This window comes from Anas platyrhynchos, chromosome 1, assembly GCF_047663525.1.
Source record: "Anas platyrhynchos isolate ZD024472 breed Pekin duck chromosome 1, IASCAAS_PekinDuck_T2T, whole genome shotgun sequence".
Classification (NCBI taxonomy): Eukaryota; Metazoa; Chordata; class Aves; order Anseriformes; family Anatidae; genus Anas; species Anas platyrhynchos.
This window is the reverse complement of record NC_092587.1, coordinates 53,302,916-53,321,760: the sequence shown is the minus strand read 5'-3', so window position 1 is coordinate 53,321,760 and position 18,845 is coordinate 53,302,916. Positions and strand designations below refer to the sequence as shown.

Sequence of the window (18,845 nt, the reverse complement as noted above, 5' to 3'; positions counted from 1 at the left end):
GCCACACATGCTCGGAAACACGAGCACCACCCCAGACATTAAAGCCTGCCAATGCTTTTGGCTAGATCCAGCCTCCTGACGCTGACCCTTTTTGAGGCCCACCGTAACCCGAGGCTCACAGCTCCCACCCAGAACACCATTTGTTGCTAACTGTACTGGGCAAGCCCGTCCCTAAGAGAGAGCTGGCGTTTTGGACCCGTACTTTGGTGGAGCTGGCAGGATGGTCTGGTAGTTGTAGTGCTGCTGCTGCTGCTGGTTGAGGATCTGAAGCTGGAGAAAGAGTTGCTGCTGCTGCAGTATTTTGGCATAGGATGAATCCATGGGAGGAGCTCCCTTGTCCTGCTTTTGGTCCGGGGGGATATACTGATGATATTTAAGCTTCTTGACTTTCGGCTTCAACTCCTTGGCTTTCTTACTGCGCTGAGACTTCTCGCTGGTAGACTTGGGCTGGCTTTGCTATTCGGAGGAAAAAGAGGAAGCAGATAAGAATGGAAACACTGAAATAATGCCCCAGGTAAACCAAAAAGCACGCTGGGGTTTTTGTTTGAAAATTCTTCATATTTAACCTCAGGGCCTTTCCATGCTTCTCTAAGTCGGGCAGTACTACAGCCACAGCACCCACAGCTCTGCAGCACCCTAAGGCAGGTCACAGAAAGGTGGCAATCCATCCTTCCTAGCACGCCGGACCATTTGTCCATCCAGGGCAGAGTCAGTGTCTCTTCTTCTAGGTAATACCGATTGGTTCAAAACATTTTGCATTCAGGACCCATTTTACAGATGGTGAACAGCTCACGGACCACAAGAACCTCTTAAATAGGTTACAAATAGGATCAGAGGATGACACCGGTGAGTATATAAGCCTTCCTTGCTTAGTGCCTGTTGACATAACACTTCCAGCTCCAAACCTGCTTCAGAGTAACCACTTTACTTTCTCTCAGACTACACCCCCAAGGAAATCATCCCAAACCGTACCTTAATGAGCGTCGGAGGGGGCTTGGCAGCAGGAAGAGCCGCTCCATTGGTAAGACTGGGGGGCAGGAGAGGTGGAGGTGGCAGAGGCGGGGGGGGCTGTTCAGGTAGGAAAAGTGTTTCACTGGAGTCCGCACTGATCTGCAACTGGGACGTACCCTGCAGGAACAGAGAGAGGCATAATGCATGCACATCAAGGAAGGAAGTGTTTTAACAGGGTGCTGGGAAGTGCCCACTTAAAGGGCAACAGCACAGGTTTCGAGTCAGTAATGAGGATCCCTTAACCCACTCGTTCAGTTGTTCCTGAGAGGCAGCACAACTTCTTAGGGCAGGAAAGGAATCAAAATCCTACATCTGTAATCCTACCCCCAGCTTTGCCTGCCAGCGCTGGCTGCACAAACCCAGGCTGCATCACCAAATCATGGCTGTCCCCCTTCCCCTCACGGCACCACTACAGGGACCTCTAACCAGAGGGCATCATCAGTGCCACACACAGGGCTAACACCCTCACATTTTGGGACCCTCTGCCACACATCAGCAGTGGCTGTGAAGCTCCAGGGCACTGCAGGAGGCCCCCCCCCGTTCTCACCTGAGCTAGTGATGTGCCAGTGGTGCTAGGGAGAGGCTCACAAATCCGGGAATCCATCGGCGATGGGACAGACCCCTGGGACTCATGGCTGGCTGGCTGTTCGGGGGAGAGGGCATCACTGCTGTCCTCATCAAAGGAGGAGTTGTCTGCAACCTTTGGGTAGTTCACCTGTCCAACTGAAAAGACAAACACCAGCTGTGGGTTTCAAAAGAGAATTAAGGAATTATTTCACTTGCCCCTAGATGTTTCATAAATATATTGAAGGCATGGAGAGACTCGTGTCTGAGCAGTGCTTAAAGCAACAGCTAAAAATGAGAGAATGAAGCCCAGCGTGGATCCATTTGAAGTGTTTACATTCGTCTCTGCTATCAGTAGAGCAAAACGATGCTATCAGTAGAACAAAATGATGCTATCAGTAGAATAAAACGATGCTGGGGTGAACCAGCAAGACAAGATCAGGAAGTACAACATCAGCGACTTAACCCTGCCCAAACCCAGAACCGTGGGATCAGCAAACGATCAGCCTACTTGCTGATCATTCGGCACCACGGAAAAAGGTCAGGCAGTTTAAGGCCGAGTCATGGTTTCTTTGGTGTTCATCCTAGGTGGTGGAAGATAGAACCACTCTTCAAGACAGAATCCCAAATTGTTCTCCAGTCTTAGAAGCAGCAAGGGCTATGGATTAAGAGGTGGCCCTGACTGCTGTTAGCATTTCTGTCTGCCTGCGTGTCCCACAAGCAGCAATTTATCTGAAAATAAACCTGGTAAGCAGGAATCTTTCGCACCTAACACAAGAACAACTGAAATCCAGGGAGATGTGATATTCTCAAAGTCAGAAGCAAGCCACATCTCTTAACACTCCAGTTCACAAACTCACTCGTTCTCTTCTACAATTATTTCTTGTGCAGCAGTGAAGCCAGGCTCTCCCACAGCACTGTCCTTTTTGTTTTTCATGCTAAGTATGCGGCCTTGCTCACAGTTGTGTCCCATTTGTCTTTAAAGTAGCTGTGTGTGTTTGAGGGGACGAATAACCACAGACACACACAGACTGCTCAGCCCAGGGAGATGGGAGAGAGCACTGCTGAGGCAGTGGGCAGGCTACTCCTCAGCATTCCTTTCAGCCCTTGGAATGGCGCTGGCATGATTTACATCTGTTCTGGTTTATTTTTAAAGGGGTTGAATTCTCTGAAGTTTGTAAGTTCACAGACAGCTTTTGTTTCATCACACCTGTTTATATTCTGTCTCCTCTCCCTGATCTGAGTCCGTCAGTGGGTTCTCCCTGACCAAGGTTGCTGATGTGTTATACCCAGAGAGATTTTTAAGGAGAGAATCCAGGGAATGCAAGCTACAGCAGTCTTTCAAGCCTTCAGGGTATGCAAAGACTTTCATATTATTCCAGGATGTCCACACTCATAATTTAATGTCCACACACATAATTTAATGACTCTGTACTACTATCTGTGCCAGAGGGAGTTTTGTTTTTCAGAATCCCGGGGGCTGAAAGGCTGCGATTCTGCAACAGGAAAACAAGGCCAACGATGGGCTCGCACTCCCTTAAGCAGGCAGGTGAAATGACAGGAAATCATAGCCACGTGTGGGCAACGCCTTCCACAAAGATCCTCCTCTGGCCTCACCTATAATGGCTTCCTTCAGGCTGGATTCCACAGGCAAGATGTTCTTCTCCACCAGCTCCATGGGGCCTGGCCTCTGCGCTATCTTCTCATTGAGGTCATCTGCCAGCCTGGCTCTCTTTAGCTTCAGCTGCTTAGCCTGCAAGGAGGGTTCAGCCGAGGTCTCTGTTCAGGGGAAAGTAAATAAAATGGCATCAGTCCAGCAACAGTCAACCTATGCACTTTAGCAGTATTTGACTTCTGTTCAGAAAGGTAACTGTAGACACTGATAGATAGCTGCACAGGAAAATAATTGCAGATAACGCTAGATAACTACACAGTGTAAACATGTTACAGATATATTACAGATATTACATATACTGAAGTTATAAAGATGCTACAGTAGCTCCCGTGACTCTAGAATAGGACAAATTCACTGCTCCCAAACTAACGTCACCTGATTCTCATTCACCTTTTCCCTTTCAGGTGTGTCCAAAGATGTGGCACTCAGCAGCAGGGTAGTACTCCCTCTCTGAAACTGAGGTGCATATTAATTAGATCAGATCTGCCTTACTCCCACTCTGGATATTTTACAGTGTCTTCCCTTAGAAGAGCAATCCCTACCAATTCCATTTTGTTTCAGCTGCACAAAACTGCACAATTTGAGTTTAGCTAACAGATTTTTCTGAGAATCTCCGTGCAAAGTTTGTTGGATCCCTCCCAAGTAATCATCTTACGGGCATGATCTTCTGCCCACTCCCAACTACCGGAAAGGTTTGGGGGTCGAGAGTCAATACAGAAAGCTACTAAACAAGTAGTTAAGACAACGTTTGTGGTTGATGTCCTTCTGTTTCATGTGTGCCATACCTTCCAGAATGTGCATCCTAACCAGCTCCGATCTCTCTGGCCTGGACCGGATTTTCCGTTTCAGATAGTCCTCTGTCTGCAGCAAAACAGAAAAGCAAAACCAGTTTTAGTTGATCAGGCACAGGAGTGAGGTGACCTTGGGACAGCACAACCAAGAGAAACAACCATCCTTAGTTGCTTCTGAGATCTCAGTAAACATTGACCAGCAAAGGGACATTATTTTCTGTCCCAAAGCACCCACAGAGTGAGTTTATTCTGAAGATGACCTCCCACTGGACATCCCCTCAGTGTAAGAGTGTTCTGCTGCCCTGTGGAACAGAAACTGGAAAGGACTTCCTCAGGACCTGAAGCCCTCTTTTTGCTTTTTATGCAAAACCGCTAACTTGTGTCAGGGTGAAACGCAAGACATTTCTTTTTGCATTAAAGGGCAGACATGTTGGTTCCAATGTTCACAGCAAAGACTTTCATATACTGCTGGCATTTGACGCTGACTTGTGGTTTGGGCATACTCTTCTTTGTTTCAGGGTAAGCTGTTTGTTAAGCTAAACCCCATGCACTCCCTTGGCAGGCAAAATCTAAATGCTGTGACAAGACCCATTTCATTTCTAGAGCTGCTTTTAGCTCTGTCTTTGGAGAATGTGCTACAGAGCAATGCACGGAGATGACCCTGCCCGGGCTGAGCCTGTTACCCTGCACACATCCAGCAACGGGAATCTAGGAGCAGAGGCAAACAGACTGCTGAGTACTGCCCAGTTGAATGGGCCTTACAGGAAATTCATATGGAAGCCAGTCAGAAAACTGCACCATACTTGCTCAGTTGCCCACACCAAAATATTAGCTTGGTAAGAAGGTTTTATTAAATGAGGAAGAAGAAATCAAGCCTTTGGGACACTGGTTGTAATGCAAAACTCGTTGTTCCAAGCTTTCTATCAAGTTTAAAGCGGCAACGCTGTCTGACAGGTTCTCATCACAGCTGTTATTTCTTTAGTCTTGTTGCTTTCACTTTTAAAACAGAACATAGCCCAGAGTCATACGAGTTTTTATTTCCTCTGTAGGCCAATCAGAAAAAAAAAAGAAAGAAAAAAAAAAAACACTGTCCCCAGAGACCTTCTGAGGAACAGAAATCAAGAAACCCCCAGTTAGCAAAGGTGCAACATGAAGTGTGAGGCCTGGCTCAGGCCTGGCTTCCTCTTTCGACAGAGCCAGAAGTGGGTGTGACTTCAGTGTTGGGATTTTCTCAATTAAGTTTACATAACATAACATAGCATAATATAACATAAATAACAATGTAAAGTAACTGGGTGGTGGGGAAGAAGAATATTATGGACCTACAGGAAAAATCCAATGGCTTTCAGGCACAACTAGTTGACTGAAGGGTAACCACCACCACACAGAGGCTGAAGAACAGCCCATCCTATACATCCATGTCTGCGCAGCATTGTGTTACATCCAGAGCATGAAGGACTTCCTTCTGCATCGCATCAACAGCTACAGGATGCCCAAAATACGAGACATACTCCTCCTGACTTCCCTAAAACCTCGAAGAGCATATTGCATCTTACCCTGGCCCGCTCCAAACTCCTTCTCTGTTCATGAAATGCAGCTGGACTTTTCAGAGCTGTTGAGAAAAAAAAAATAGAGAATGAGTAAGAATGAAGAAGTTTTCTCACCACATGTCCTTTCAGGCCAACTAAATTAACAAATACACCACAGCAACTGCCTCCTGCATCTGTCAACACGCTGGACCAGATCTCCAGCTGGTATAAAGCAATGTGAACTGACATGCTCTGCTTGACAGCAAAGGAGCTACAGGAGAGCTGGATTTTATGTGGGCTACTGAAGAGAATAATTTGGGCTCCACTTCTAGGAGACCTAACCACTGTTCACCAAGTGGGGGCCATGAACACGAGGCAAAAATCTCCCCCCAGCAAATGCCTTTCCCAAGTTTCAGCATGGCGTAAACCACCCTTAAATAAGAGAACGGCACCAAAACACTGAAGAGGTACGTGAAATGGTTGGAAGGATGGGGGAGGATCCTAATGAACTGCAAATCCTCTTTACTACCTTGTAATGTCATAGGAAGCTGCAAGTCTTTCATTAATCTGCACCTGTGCTTTGTGTCCAGGCAAGGGCTGGTTACGAATTCTGTAGGTCCCCAGCAGGACGTATATATTCTGTGTAACAGAAACTACCAGGACAACGGGAACACTTGGACAGGAAAGTACATCTGCCTGCTGACAGATAACCAAGACTTGAGGAATTACCAGCAGACCTCCTCGCCCCCTCAGGCCTAGTAAAAGAGCAGAGCCAAAATGGATCAGGTTTTAAGAAACCGATCCTCTGCTGTCCAGGACCGTACTAACCCTGGAGGAATCTCTCGCTCTGCCTGGCTCCCCTGCAGCACACAAAGCTCACGTCCCACAGTAAAACTGGAGAAAGGGGGTGACATTACTCCTAGCGCAGCACTGAGAAGCGTCACTTGCTCCTCATGCTTTCCCAAATCCACGAGCCGCTTGCTTGCTACAACAATCGCATTGTGGCTTGTATTCAGAACTGCCTGAAGGGCGCAGAAATCATTTCCTTTCATATTTAGGAAGTATTTATATTTAAAACTGCTCGATGGAGTTTCTAAATTACCATCAAGATAAGCACCAACGTTAAAAAATCCTTCAGCTTTAAAGGCAAGTTGCAAGGCTTTTGAAGCCAGAAATCTCAACTTGTGCAGTCAGTGACTCCGAGGTGTTGCATGCACATCCTCCAAAATACGGTCTCCTTGTACTCTTTTTCACTTGAGACCAATGATTAAAATATTTCTCAAATGTAACTTAATAATGAAATATCAAAATGCTATTCAAAAATAAAAAAAGCTTGCTTAGATGCAATGTAGGAAGCTACTTCCAATGCATGTGTAAGCTTCTGAACTTTCCTACGGAATAAAATGCAGAGCCAACAAAGACAAAATGTTAAGACAGAAATACCTCCTGTGAAATATAGGCAGTGTCCCTCTACATTTACAAAAACGGGGTAAAAAGTACAAGATAGTCAATATGCTAGGAATTATGAACACACCAGTGCCCCATAATGAGATTCAGGCTACAGCAGTGAATGAAGAATAATTTGTAGAGTAAGTAAGCAACAACTGAGCACTAACCATAGTGAGTATACAGCTGCTGGGGCAAAACAGTTCCTGTTCAGATTAAAGATGGTTTCATACAATCGAATTTCACACAAGCCGTGAGAAATCACCAGGGAAAGTTATGCAAGCTGGCAAATGGGAGTGCTCTGATTGCACTTTGGGATAAGTAATGTACGGGCAGAGAGATGGTTTTGCAATAACTGAAAAAAAATAATATAAAGAAAAAAATGCACTGGCCAGCTGAGACATGAACAGCCGCGCAGTTCAGCCACCACACTGTCATGACCACAAGCAGCAAATCCCGCTGGGAAATGCTCTTCCTAAGCCCCACGGACTGCTTGTGAATATATGCACGAGCTTGAACACATTTCTCTCGTGGTACATGCATCACGGAAAAGTGAAGTAAAAGCTTCCTTAAGCTCAGGCAATCCTGGGCAAAGATACCGGGCGATAGATAAATCACCATCAAAATCTACGCTGGAGACAAGCGCAGCAAGCCTCTTCTCGAGTCCTCCAAATCCCTCTCCCCCTTGAATGTGCCAGCACGGCAGTAATTCTTCGCTCTCCCCTTCCTACCTCTGCCGTCAGCGTGAGGCAGGACATGAACTTTAAGTGACATTTCCCTGGCCACGGCAACTGGTCAGGAAAGTCAACTGCAGGCGCTCAGCTGATTTCACAGGTAGTCCAGGAAAATCTTCAATAGGAAGAATAAAACCAAGACGAAAAGGATCCCCGAGTCAAAGGAAAAAAAGAACCCCCCTCCCCCAAATCCCATACACGTTAAATAGTAAGCAATGCAAAACTGCTACGGGAAGACCCTTGCAAAAACAATGTCAGTCTCTCAGGACCAGCTCTCTGCAAACAAGCACGGGGCTGGAGCTCGCTGTGCTGGCAACACGACAGAGGACTTCATATCTGACCTCTGGAAATGTCAAGAGGGCACAAATCCTTCCCTGCTTCCCTCAGCAATCTAGGATGGGGCTGCCATGTCAGAGGAGGGTGTCTGTTGTAAAACCCCGCTCTGTCTGAAGTTAACTGAGCCTTGCACATTCCGCTGGCCACGTAACAATGACTATTACACTGGAGCAAATGGAAAAAAAATAATGATAAAAAAATAAAAAATTCTTTCTGCAGAAGACTGAGGCTGGGAGGCAGAGGGTGCCCAGAACTGGCTGGGGCAGGGCTCCTGCCACCAAAGCAGGTCATGCACACACGGCCCCTGGTACCTAAAGCAGCAAATAGGACCCTACAACGTGAAGGAACTCCTAGCACCTGATCCTTTCTGACTGCACGGCTTGGAGAAAATACATTAGGCTGTTCCTTACGGCGGGTTGTCTATCCTGTTCTTGAAGACCACTAATGAAAAAATGCAGCATTATATTGCAGAGAAATTATCCCAGAGCTTGCTACCTGAAAAACCTTTCTGTATGTCTAAACTGTATTTCCCTTCCTACAATTTATACTCATTATTCCTTGCCTTGCCTGCAATAATTACAGAGAACAACCTGTTTTCTTCCTCTTTGTGTTTATCCCTACATATTTGAAAACTTAGGTTCTCTCTTCTGCTGGATAAAATGAATAAAGCTTCCTTTACAGATAACATTTCCCAGACCTTTGCTTGTTTACTCTCTTCTGGACTTTTTCCAGTTGATCTGCATTTTTCTTGAAGTACAGTGCCCAAAATTGGGTATATACTCCAGCCTAGGCTTTATCAGTGTTTCAGAGAGCTCAAGATTATTCAATAAGACTTCTCAGTTCCACGTGTCAGGCTGTTTGCCTTTTCTTGGGTGCATAAAACATGTAACACTGTTTACTTGTGCTTGGCTCACAAACTGTGAAAGGTCTCCGATCCTCTTCTGCGGAGCTGCTCTCCAGCCGGGATTCTCCATCCTCGGTTCATGTCACTGGCTGGATGTACCAAAAGGCAGGAATTCTGCCTTTGTCTCCCCATCCCCAACATTTTATTTCTCAGCTTCTCCAGAATATTGTGAGCCCCCCATCCTGCCTTCCTCCCATCTTCCTAACCTGCCAGCTTAAAAAATACACACGCAATTCCCTTGTTTAAACAGAATTACTGAAAGCAGTGCATAGTATCAGACACAGACCTTAGGGTCTGTCACCAAAAGGTGACTGCCTCCTCCCTGTGGCACGTGCCCCTCCCCAAACGGGGTGCTATTTAACTCAGTGCGAATCCTGACCCTGCTAACTGCATGGCCAACCTCACTAGCTTTGCTTGCAAAACTTGGGGGAGCCCCTGCTGACCAGACAGTGCTGCCAAAGAAAGAAGAACTCGACAGACTACAATAGCAGGGCTAGCTGTTGATAGAAAATTGATATTTCTCTGGTACTGAGATATTGAAGAATGCAGAAGGAATTTCCACCAGGCCCCCTTTCAGTTCGGTGTACCTTTGCCTGCCCTTGTGCTTTTGTCTGTATGTGATATATGCGTGATATTTTCATCCCCAATAAATGGAGTTTCTACTTTCTGCCCTCACTCCTGCACTTGGGCCTGGGACAAAGCCCGCTAGCCCTCAGTTATGCTGACACAACAGTTTGCGGCCTCGGATCATGGTTGTTTTGAAAGAGTTATTTTAACCTGGATCGGTCTGCTCATTTACAGCCCGGCTCCACAAATAATTGTGTCAGCAAAACTGAGCAAAAGCTGCACGGGCAGCCAAAGCCAGAAAGGAGAGGCTGGGGCTGAAGCCCGTGCTGCAGCGGGAGCCCCCATGATGCTGAAGCACGGCCCCAGAGCCTGCAGCCTGCCCCATGCACCTTGGGGAACAGCCTGAAGGAGGAAACGGCTCTCAGCACCACATCCCACGCAGCAGGCGTTACACGTGGCTTACTGGGTGGAATTGAAGGGATACCACCATCACCAAAAGCATTTGGGACAGAGGTGTACAGGGCTTTGTCCCACTCAGCCACGTGGTGAGTTGCAGCTCCAACTGCTAGGAGAAGAAGCACCAGCTTTAGGTGACCGCCAGCAGGACACGAGTTTCCTACCGCCACTGGGCTGGCTTGCAAGGACCTCCTGAGGTTCCTACCACACACATTCCAGTTTTTCGTTCTCTCTGCTACTTGTGGACAACGATGCTTCCTCGCAGGATTCCTGAAGCCTTACGATCTCTGTGGTCACACCCTCAGCTACCAAGAGAAAGCTCTCTGGAGATGAGTGATGCAACTGCGTCGTGCCTCCACCCTGCTGCAGAAATGGTTGCAGCTAGGGCACTGCAACTGCTGGCCTTCCGTCTGACCCCCAAAGGGAGGCAGCAGCCACACCGGAGCGTCTACGATGACAAATTCCTTTCCATACAAAGCACAGAGATGGAAATCACTCATCTTTGCTTCAAGCTGATGTATTAATTCCTGTGAAACTGCGTCCAAAACTGCAGTGCGTAACTTCAGTGTTCCCTCGGCCCACGCCGTGTTTTGAAGATGACGATGTGTGAGTGAAGGGAGATTCTGCTGCAAAGTGTCCAGGTGGTGCTGCCTGTAAAGAAGGTGACTCGGGAAACCAAGGCTCAGCCCAAATCTCCAACGTAACGGCAGAGACAAAAAGCTGGGCAAAATGGTCCAAACATTTTCTGCTCAGGGATTATTTACCCTGCAGCATACAAAAGGCAATTTACGCCGTGCAAAGCTTTCAAGGACAGTCATACAAAGATACTTGAGTTCCTGTTACCCAGTGTGAGAAATAAGTGGAATCAGAACCGCTCTAAGAATGAAACATGGCAGAGGAAGGGGATGGAAGGATCCAGCCCCTCAGAGAGGAAGGTCAAAGAAGCCACACGCTCTGCATTTGCTTCTGCAGTTGATGGAAGACACCAAGATTTGCAAGGAGCCAAATATTGCAAAAGGGTCTTCAGAGATCCTCATAGCTCAGATGTCTAGGGAGGCTGCAAGACCTTCTGAAATTGGGTAAGATTTCAGAATAGGAATTGTCTATCAGACCTGTACACAGGGAAGAGACAGCAAGGGAGCCTTCCTTGGTCACACACAGCATCGAGCTCTTCACGGACAGCACAGGCAATGTTCTTCATAGGCGATACCTGAACTGCAGATCAGTTGGTCAGACAACACGCAGTGTTTGTGGAAAACTACAGCTAAATGTGAAAGGCTGAATCAAGTATCCTGCTTGTCATTTAGATCAGCTCATGAAGGAAAATTAAAATCTTTGTTATGACAAAGAGAAGCTCATGTCCTGTCCAAAACCAACCTCAGAATAACTCAGAGAGGCAAGGCCTACCACTGCAGCTCTGCGCCTCCTCTCTGAACCAAATTCTAGTTTCTCTCTCTTGTTTACTATATGCTTTCGTAAAAAGATGAGATAAAGAGCTGCAAATACGCTCATGACTTCCTCTGGCAGTTCAGGGTGGGGCTCCCACCCTGTAGCACTTTGCGTGGCATTTGGTAAGACACACATATTTTGAACCACAGATCAAGGCTGTTGGCACTTTCTTCCTATTTGTCCTCACCCCACTTCCAAAAATCATTTCTCAAAGCACGGAAGACAAAAGTATTCAAAAATTGGGTCACCAGCACAGAAGGAGCTGTCATCTTGCTAGTGGGGCAGCACCAGAGAGCAGGATGGTGTAGAAATATGAAACAGGTGGGAATACACAGGTGATGGAAAAGAGATCTTCACTAGTACTCTTCTTTTTATGTAGCTCCAGCGAGTTTCCCATTTGGGACACAAACCTGATCAAGCCTGATCATTCCTGCTGATTTCATAGCCCTGGCATGGATAAAAACCCTTGGATTAAGGCTAAGATCTGAGCATCAATTTAAGGATTAGGAAAAAGAAGCCACAATCAATGAACTGTGATTATTCAAGCCCAGAAGCATGACAAACTCAGAAAATTCAGCCACCACCAAAGCACGGCACGGTGATGGTGCCATGGTGTTACGGAGACTCCTGTGACTGAGCTACCCCAAGGGGCAGCAGAAGACAGGCCACGTGTAGTGGAAGGCAGACGTCCTGCCCCCCGGTGCCACCCCAAGCCCTGTGAGACCCCAAACCTGCTCCTCAGCACCCCGAGGTGGGGCTGAGCATCACAGCATCATGCGGGTGGGACTGTGGGACCCTGCCCCAGCTCTGCCTTGTGGCTGTACCACAGCCATGCCTCCTTTCAAATACAGCTAAAATGTAAGATTTTTGTTAGCTTCAGCAATGCGACAAGCCTGCCTGTCACAGCCAGTGTGCAAGAATTGAGAGAAAGCATTAAGAAGTTTCGAGGGCCAAGCAGAGTTAATTTGAACTGTCAGAGATCTGTGTAATTTCTCAGAAGACTCACCCTCTGGAGGAGCAAAATGGAAATTGTCACCCATGGTAACAGTTATCAGATCTCTGAGTGACTTGCTACAGCTTCAAGTCCAAGAACACTTAGGGCAGGCACATACAGATAATGCACAGCCCACTCTGCGCATCCACAGTAATTCTGCAGTCAAAAGACATCACTGATACCTGAACTGAAAACAAAGGAGGTAATAGAAAGCTTCACTGCAATTATCATTCCACCTCCAAACACAAGAGGAAAAGGAAGATAAGGAACTTCTAATGGGAACCCCTCAATTGATCCATTCCTACACCAAACTCCACGCCTGTTTGTTGGATGGTTAATTGCCCCTTCGCAAACTCTTCTGACAGCTTAATGGAGAGCCAAGATGTGGGGCAGTGAGAAGAAACAGGACAGACCATTCCCAGCTTCCAAGCAAGAATAAGCCCAAACAGACAGTGGGAACGTGAAGGAAAAAGAATTGTATCGCAGACCAAGTTTTGCTCCCCTGAATTATTATGCTTCTCTTGCAAACAACCGGCAGAGCTAAATACATTATTGTTGCAGGGATCAGGGACTAAATGCAGCCTGCCAAAACCCTGAGCACAGGCTTTTCTTTCTGCAACTTCAGAGAGGACAAACAGCACATTTCCACAGCTAACACAATGAACTTTCCTGCTCCAACCATGTCTTATTAATCACAGATGATACAAGCACGTGGAAAACAAACACATACAGCTATCTGAAAACACGAACAAGCCAGGTGCTGTTATTAGGCCTCTTGCAACGAGGCCCTCAGCTGAAATCTACAGACTCCCTTCTCCACATGAAGCCTCAGGCCTTTGAAATCGGGCTTCAAGAGAAGAGATCAAAGCCAAAGAACGAGCAAATAATTTCCAGGAGACGAGCTGCAGGTAGATAATCAAATTAAAAGAAAAACAGTTACAGATTTCTGTGCGAGATGCCACAAACAGAAAACACAGCTGGAAGTGTCCTCCACAGCTCTGTTTGTGTTACGCTACCTGCTCAGAGCTCCAGTTCTGCTCTCGGAGCAGGACATCTAGCACAGCAAAAGTCGCGCTGCAGCCTCTCTATTTGAGATGTCATTCTATACACAATGAACCAGGAAATACAAGAGATGAAGTGGAATAGTTAAATATATAAATATATATCTTAAAAGTTTGATGGGTTTGGGTTTTTTATTAAAAAAGCCTGTGAGTAACAATAATCACAGACCATACGTTTGTTTTTAACTCCTTATCCTAAATGGTATCCTAAATGAAGCACAATTTCAGCTGGTTTTGTTTGTGGAAATACCTTGTGGGACAGAAGCAGCACCAGTGGGCACAACAGCAGAAACCAGGTGGTAGGGAAGTAGAAATTTGTATTGTTGTTACTATAGATACACTTTCAAAAATACAAGGAGCATCACTTCGAAGTCCTGATGTGTAAAGAAGCAAGAGCATGCCAGAGCACATTACGCAGCACAGACACTCGAGGCAGGAAGAGTGCTTTGGGGGGAATTAAAGCAATCGTTTTCTCTGCAATTCAAATATAACACACATCAAGATGTGTGTTATAATATTCTGAAATATTCTGAGCCACACATCAACACTCCTGAACTAATAAAACTCCAGGCAGCCATAGCAGCTCATCTTCTATCACGGCCTTTATGTAGAAGGTGAAATGTTGTGGAGACATTACGAATTGCACCTGAAGTCACCGACACGACTGCAGAACACTTCCTGTTGTGAAAAATGCAGCATGTTTAGGTAACCTTTCCCTTCCTCGACATGGATCAACAGACGATCCTATTTAGCAATTAACACAGTTAAACAAATCTAAAAGCCAGATGTTTTTGGTTTGTTTTGACAACGTGTCAGTATGGCCTACCGTAGCTATTGTTCATAGCGGGAATCAGGAGTTGACAACATCCCCAAAGGACCGGCCTCCTTCAGCCACTGCCCCGTGCATGGCATTGAGAAGCTGCAGGTTTAAAACTGCAAACTTTTTGCTTACTGAAATCAGTACCTCAACTGTTTTCTTGTAACGGATGCAGAAGGCCTTGCACAGGCCCTGCACACATGACTACTGATAGGCCAATGTGGTCTGTATCCCAGACTGGCCTACTTTAGGCCAAAACACAGCCTGTGCTCTGTATCTTAAAATCACTTTCTAAGTGTCCCCAGCAACTGGCAACACCTTTAAATTAATTCTGAGCAATGTCTCTTGTACACCCTCCTCAGGAGAGTCTGAAAGCCGGTAGGCAGCACAGGATTCACCAATGTTGTATACCAAAACACATTCAGGTCACCAACAGGCTGCTTGTCCAAGTAGGAAACTGCACTGGAGTGTTGGTAACTCAAACCTACAGCACGCAATCACCTCAGCGTGGCAGCCTGTAAAAACAGAACCATTAGACAAACAGCACAAATTCCAGCCTTCCTGGATTCTACCCTGACTGCCATCTTCTAACCGCTCAGCGTGAAGAGAAGCTGTATTTCCAATTATTAAGCGATTTGCACTAAACAGTTGCTGTGACAAGAGAAGACAAAGTACTGTAAATCAGTACTGGTCCCAGCAGAGAGAGAGGTAACGCCAGGTGCATTTAGATTAGACGTTAGGAAGAAATTCTTTACTCTGAGGGCTGTGGGGCACAGGCTGCCCAGAGCAGCTGTGGATTCCCCATCCCTGGAGGTGTCCAAGGCCAGGCTGGACACGGCTTTGAGCAACATGGTCTGGTGGGAGGTGTCCCTGCCCATGGCAGGGGGTTGGAACCAGATGGTTTTTAAGGTCCCTTCCAACCCCAACTATTCTAGGATTCTCTGATTCTCTGAACTGCCAAAGCAAAGCATGCACTAGCTCAGAGGGTTCATGGGATGAAAACCCCAAATTGCCAGCAGGAAAAAAGTTTACAAGGACTTGAGCTGAGTACTGTGTGCTGGAGAGGACAGCAGCATTTTGTTCTTTTCTTTTTTTTACACCTGCCTTCTGCACACATTCATACACGCTGTGTACATGGCATCCTGGAACCCAAACACACAGCCAAAGTAATCGCATGTGGGCTCAAATCTGGGAAGCAGCAAATACACTGAAGCAAAAAAGAAGCACATGGAAATTCTCTACCTGTGCTGTAGCTCCCCTCCTCTTAGCTCTCAGTTCAGACAATGCCCTTTTCAAAGGCTGCCTCCGTCACCTTTCAGATATTCACAAAGCAATGCGGAGAGCAACACAAAGCACATCCCCAGAAACAATTTTCAACTTCTGCTTCATCTGCTTGGTGAATCTAATGGTCACTACGGCAGCTTCCCTGCAGGACTGCGCCACATGAAAGCCTTAATTGGCTCTATTTTGTGTCTGCAAAGAGAAGCCAAAGATCACAGTCCCCGGCTGATAAAACAAGGGGCATGTGAAGCTTTAAAACAGGCGCAGAAAACAAACAGAAAAAGCAAAACATGTTTTGCAAAGCAGAATATTGCTATACTGGCCAAATGTCTTTCCCCTGAAATTGTAGTTGAAGATACTTTCCACGTGTCTTTCTGCTCAGATGAGTATTAGCTGTTGTGCTAAACATTCTTTTCGAGGGTGGAAAACTGGACATTTAATTCTAACAAAACAAAACAAAACAAAAACTTACAATAGCTGTGACTTAAATTTGACACTGACAGCTTCTGCCTGTTCTGCTACAGCACGACAGGGTTCAGTTGAGCACTGAAGAAGTTTTTGTTTAGTTTGCATTTTAAGAGAATATGAAAATCACTTCTGCATAGTTACCAAAAAAAAATGCAAATAGTCAGAGAGCTTCTCTATTGGCACTATCAAATAATAGGCCAAAACATGAATGAGTATGAAAACTCTCCTTGTTTCTAGATACAGTCCTAGCTCAAATCACAGGCATGTCAGCTGCAGATGAAGACTTGCTTATCACCTCCTTACTACAGGCAATACAGAATTTTAACCTTCAACTAATGAATCCTGCTACTAGTAAAAGGTTATGCAAAGTGATAACAGAGAAGCAAGAAGAATTAATGAAGCATTAAACTAAATTATTTTGAGTCCTCCGTCACTGCTTATAAATGTTTTATTTCTATCTACAATACACTAATTCTTTAGTGAAGCGTAGCCCTGCTGTAGGTGGTTGGTGGGCTGGAAAGGTTACTCAAGCAAGATTAAGTGTACTTGGTATGAGATTGTTGAAACGTTTGCCTTTCCTCCCTACCATATAAACAAAATTCCACATGGGAACAAAGAAAGCAGTTCCCTGCTCCGTTTCGAACAAGCAAAGCAGAACAGGGTGACTCTCAGGCTCTTCACTGTGAGCATCAGCTCCTTTACAAACACACATTCTCCCACTCCTCAGGTTTAGAGTGTCCAAAAGCCTTGTGTGGAAGGAAGCCTGAAATACAATTTCTTATTTACAATTCACAAACTCAATCCAAACACCACGTAAGAATTGTACTGCATTCAGGAGAACCAGAAGTACTCAAGTGAGCTTGCACAATAGATAGGTTTTAATGTAAAACCAGAACTTTTACTTCCTCCATTCTTGGTTCGTGGATTTCTGCAGGTCTGTTTGGTGATGGGATCCAGGAACTGACAGGAATTAAAGGCTAAATCCGAGTGAACATCTGGGATAGCATAATAAGAGCAAATCTGCCAAGAAAAACAGTTGATACTGGGGAACTGACATCCACACTCTGTATGTGAAAGTGAAACAGGAGGTGGTGTGTCAGATGAGCCCTAGTCTGGTCCCATGGACCAAATGAGTATTAGCTGTAAGCAGAATATTCTTCAGCTCAGTTTCACCCCAATTTAATACAACTCTCCAATTCTGTGAGTTTTTTGTGTGCAAAGCAAGGTACAGCAGGCACGTGCAATCGGGAGTTTGACTTCAAAAGCACCTTCCTGACTCAAGCCATAATGCTAATGAAGGTCCACCCATAACCACTGCAGTTCTTTCAGGCATGATAAGGCTCTCCAGATGGGAAATACAGGCTAGAAGCCAACCAGCACTTCCCGTGGAGAGAGCACGCCAGCCCATTTCATTCAGCGCCAAATCATCCTCTGGATTCCCAGTTTTAGTTTTTGTTAAATCCTGATAAAGGGCTGAGCAGGGCTGGTTTCCTGAGTAACGAACTCAAGAGGGAGACATGGGGTCCGCGATCACTATGTATAGCAGCAGATGACAGCGGAACAGGATGAGTACATAAATGCTTTCACAGACAGGGTTTACATGGTAGAGACATGACAGAGTACAGGAGACCTGCACATTCTCAGTGGAAAGGTAAAATGTCTATTCTGAACGGCTGAAAGTAGGAGCAAAGCTGTTGTGACTCAGATGCCTTCAGAAAGAACAGGGCCCTTAGTCATCTCCTGTCCTTCTCAGGTTAAAAATGGGACTTTGCTTTAAGTATCACAGTTCGTCTCACATCTGATCTTCTCATTAAAAACGGCCCAGACAAATAATGGTTTAAACATTTCCCTATGTGTGGTTATTTCCAGTTGGCAGGTATGGGTAAATGATACCATGGCTTGGAGAGGAATAATTTTAACTCATGTTTAGAGCAGATCTGCTAAAATGTTTTTTCTTCACTGAAGAAAGAACCTTTTAATGTGGTGCCAATGTTTTCGCAATGATATTTCACTGAGCATTCTTCTTTGGTCTGTCATGAAATTCACATGTAAGAGACATAAATGAAGCAATGAAGGGTACAAGTCTGCAAAGACTCGTTATTTAGGCTATATTTTAAGCAAATTTAAGACTGACTAATTACTCTGGGTGCCTTACTTGAATTACTTGAAAGGGCATCGTTTTCAAAGGGCCTGTAAAACAGACCCCTCTTGGGAATCACAAGTTTGGCCAGCTTTGAAGAAAGCCAGTACGAAACATAACCTAATACAGATTTGCATACATATCCACCTACAGCAGAAGACCACAAAGAAGTCAGGAACATTTAGGAATATTTGCTTCTGGGAAACATTAGCAAAAGCACACAGCCACTGGGACACTAATCTTTCATCCAAAAGCAAATAAGTGTATTCTGTAGAAACACGTATATGAATTCCCCAGGTGAAAATAAGACAAACGTGATGTACTACATCCAGACAGGTCAATCCTTCCTTTTTAATTTGGTAACAGAATTTTAAATAGGGGTCCCAGAAACATCTTGAGCATGTCACTACCTTCCAGAGAGCCACTTCAGCTGACAGAGGGGTGCTGACAGGTTCTCTTCATTCAAAGAGAGAGCTGACAGCCTAACCTTATGACATTAGCAAAGCCTAAGTCACATCACTGTGTCATATTACAGTGTGCACCCCAAAAATAGAAGGAAGGAGAAACTCATTACTACATTGTCTTCAAATAAGGTGTGTGAAGTGGGGGAGGAGGGAAGTTT

At 45.6% G+C, this 18,845-nt stretch overlaps 1 protein-coding gene across 4 annotated transcripts in view; it reads right to left on the bottom strand.

The window, feature by feature from the left end:
• MRTFA (myocardin related transcription factor A) overlaps window positions 1-18,845 on the bottom strand; it is a 91,759-nt gene that overhangs the window by 8,052 nt on the left and 64,862 nt on the right. For all 4 annotated transcript variants that reach the window (XM_072037253.1, XM_072037246.1, XM_027451111.3 and 1 more), the window contains 6 exons: window positions 5,598-5,653; window positions 4,036-4,111; window positions 3,193-3,354; window positions 1,559-1,734; window positions 973-1,128; window positions 203-456 (listed from right to left, as the gene is read on the bottom strand). In XM_072037253.1, coding sequence (XP_071893354.1) covers window positions 203-456; window positions 973-1,128; window positions 1,559-1,734; window positions 3,193-3,354; window positions 4,036-4,111; window positions 5,598-5,653 — 880 coding nt within the window. The remainder of the gene's footprint in view (window positions 1-202; window positions 457-972; window positions 1,129-1,558; window positions 1,735-3,192; window positions 3,355-4,035; window positions 4,112-5,597; window positions 5,654-18,845) is intronic.